We start from the raw sequence: 2684 nt of genomic DNA on the forward strand, positions 1-2684 counted from the left end.
GAGTGTTATGGGGTGAGCAGACAGGAGTGTTGTGGGGTGAGCAGACAGGAGTGTTGTGGGGTGAGCAAACAGTAGTGTTATAGGGTGAGCAGACAGGAGTGTTGTGGAGTGAGCAGACAGGAGTGTTGTGGGGTGAGCGGTCAGGAGTGTTGTGGGGTGAGCAGAGTGTTATGGGGTGAGCAGACAGGAGTGTTGTGGGGTGAGCAGAGTGTTTTGTCAGCAGACTCACATCCTCGAACAGAGATCCAACGTTGGCCGTCACCAGCAGGATCCCGGTTCCCTGCGCTGCTGTCAGCTTCCCTGCCATGATTCTCCCGCTGCCTGCGGAGGAGGAGGAGGTGGAGGAGGTGGAGGAAGAGGAGATGAGGAGGAGGAGGACACTCGTTCAGCCGAGTTTCTCCGCTCAAAACCGTAGAAACAGCAACCCGGGCCGGCGGAGGCCGAGGACCGTCAGGAGGAGCGGTTACAAGGCGGGGAGCGAGCGCCTGGAGCCGGGGAGGAGGTGACTCGGCTGGGGGAGCATGTTTTTCAGCAGCGGCGGAGGTTCTGCATCTGAAGGTCCGTTAGAGGCGGCGCTGCTCCTCCGGAGGCTTTCTGTCGCTACTTTTTCCCGCGCAGAGGCATCCTCAACTTTGCGTTTTTAATCCTCGGACTGAACCCGCTTCATTTCAGCCACGGGCGGCTTCCCGACGGCTTTTAGAGCTGGAAAAGTGTCCCTCCTAACGCAGGACGCTCCGCCAGGACCACAGGCTTCAGCGGGACCACGGGATTGGCTGCGGAGCTGCGCGGCTCTGACGTCACAGCGCCAATGGAAACGCGGCCTGTCTTAAAGGGCCAGCGCACCGGAGCTGCAGCGCGGAGCCTATTATCGGACAGGGCAGGGGTCTGCTGAGTCAGCGTTTCCTCGATAAAATGCTGAGTCAACATTCCTGCTAGTCTCATAAACTTTGTGTTATTTTCATCATTTATGTGTGAAAGCAACGTTTAGACTTTGAATTTTTCACCTTTATTTTTAAAAGTTGTTCCCACAGAAAAACACGGATCTAAAATCTGCTTCTGGACCTTTTAGCTTTTAGCTTCTGTCCTTTAAAAATAAAATAAAAACCCTTTTGATCAACAGATGCATCAAACTGTCTCCTGTGGTTGTCCCAGCTGCAGACAGTTTGGTTCTGTTTTCTGTTGAGCAACAGTTCTGATGAGTTCAGATGAGAAGGAACCCCGGGGCTGAAGAACGCTGCGTTCTGTTTGGATCAGATCTGGAACAGATCCACTGATTGTGCTGAAGATAATCTTCTTCTGTTGCAGCTCAGCTCTGATGTGTTGGAGGCAGGAGAACGGTTCCTTACCCGTTTCCATGGTTACAGATCGGTTCCTCATCCTGACAGTTAGTTTAGCTTTGTTCAGATGTTTCATCAGACGTTTGGAGCTAAGTTCTATTTCTCCACTTGGTTCAACACTAACCTGAAAAGAATCACCCAAAAATCCTGTTTCCTCTCAGAAGTTCCAGTTCTCTTTAACTTGGGAATAAAGTGGAGCTGCTGCAGGGCGGCTGGTTCTGATCGGACCTCTGACCGGAGCAGACCGGGCTTTCTGACAGCCAGAGGACTTCCTTCTTCTGATTTTACAGGAAGTTTGATGATGTGAAAATGGCTGCTGTCACCAGAGATCCTGGAGGACGAGCTCCTCCTCCTCGTCTTCTCCTGAAAAAGATCAGAAAAGAAAGACTAAATTATTTCCTCTTAGCTTTCAGAAATGGAACAGCTTCATTGTTACTGTTCTTTACGTCTGTCTGACTCTTTTTATTCTGTTCGGAAACCTTTCAGGTCAAACTTTCTGTGGAAACTGCAAGAATCTGAGATGTTTTCTAAAGAGAACCACAAAAAGTTCGTCCAGTAAAGAGTCATCGCTGTTTTTAGGGCAGTGGGAGGTTTTCCTGATCATTTCCAGATGTATTCATAAACAACTCCTGTCCCGTTCCGAGGTTTCCTCCTGGATCTTGTTGGTAGAAAACAAAAAGAAATTCCAAACAAGAACCTGCAACACTTTTCAGATCCGACTTATAGTTTTCACAGCGACTGTTTGTTTGAGGCTTATTTTTCAGGCTGCTTCTGTCTGCCTCTCATTAACTTGCTGGTCAGGGAGTGACAGACACGGGTGTGTGGTTACCACGGTGACCACGATGAGCCTCTGACTGCAGCTTTACCCTTTCTCTGGTTCTATTTACTCTTTTTAAATTTTTACAAAGTTCTGCTGGAGTTTCAGGCGGAATCAGAGAGTTTGATTTGATATGTTTGATTTAATTTGATTTAATAAACTGATATAATTTGATAAAAACTGATATAATTTGATATGTTTGTTTTGCTTTTCACCATCTGAAGCCAAAAATCTGAAGCATGAAGCTGGAAGTAACTGATGTTTCCAACCCTGAACAGAAAAACGCTGCAAACGAGTCAAAGAAACGTTTTTATTAAGAACTCAGATGAACTCAGTTAATATTTAGGTCCATCTGTGTGAACTGTTTCCATCCAGCTGTGAGGACGAAGCACGGTGAGTGTCCTCGTCCTCCTCGTCCTCCTCGTCTTCCTGATCCTCCTCGTCCTCCTCGTCCTCCTGGTCCTCCTCGTCATCCTCGTCCTCCTCGTCCTCCTGGTCCTCCTTGTCCTCCTGGTCCTCCTTGTCCTCCT

General features: G+C 48.5%; 1 protein-coding gene across 3 annotated transcripts in view; it reads right to left on the bottom strand.

Moving 5' to 3' along the window:
• Nucleotides 1–754, bottom strand: part of LOC108246561 (inositol polyphosphate-5-phosphatase A) — a 171753-nt gene extending 170999 nt beyond the window's left edge. For all 3 annotated transcript variants that reach the window (XR_005232672.1, XM_037973684.1, XM_037973683.1), the window contains exon 1: nt 230–754. Coding sequence is in view for 2 of the 3 variants with exons in the window: in XM_037973684.1 (XP_037829612.1) it covers nt 230–307 (78 nt within the window). In the remaining variant the exon portion in view is untranslated. The remainder of the gene's footprint in view (nt 1–229) is intronic.
• Nucleotides 755–2684: the final 1930 nt, after the last annotated feature.

This window comes from Kryptolebias marmoratus, linkage group LG22 (assembly GCF_001649575.2).
Source record: "Kryptolebias marmoratus isolate JLee-2015 linkage group LG22, ASM164957v2, whole genome shotgun sequence".
Classification (NCBI taxonomy): Eukaryota; Metazoa; Chordata; class Actinopteri; order Cyprinodontiformes; family Rivulidae; genus Kryptolebias; species Kryptolebias marmoratus.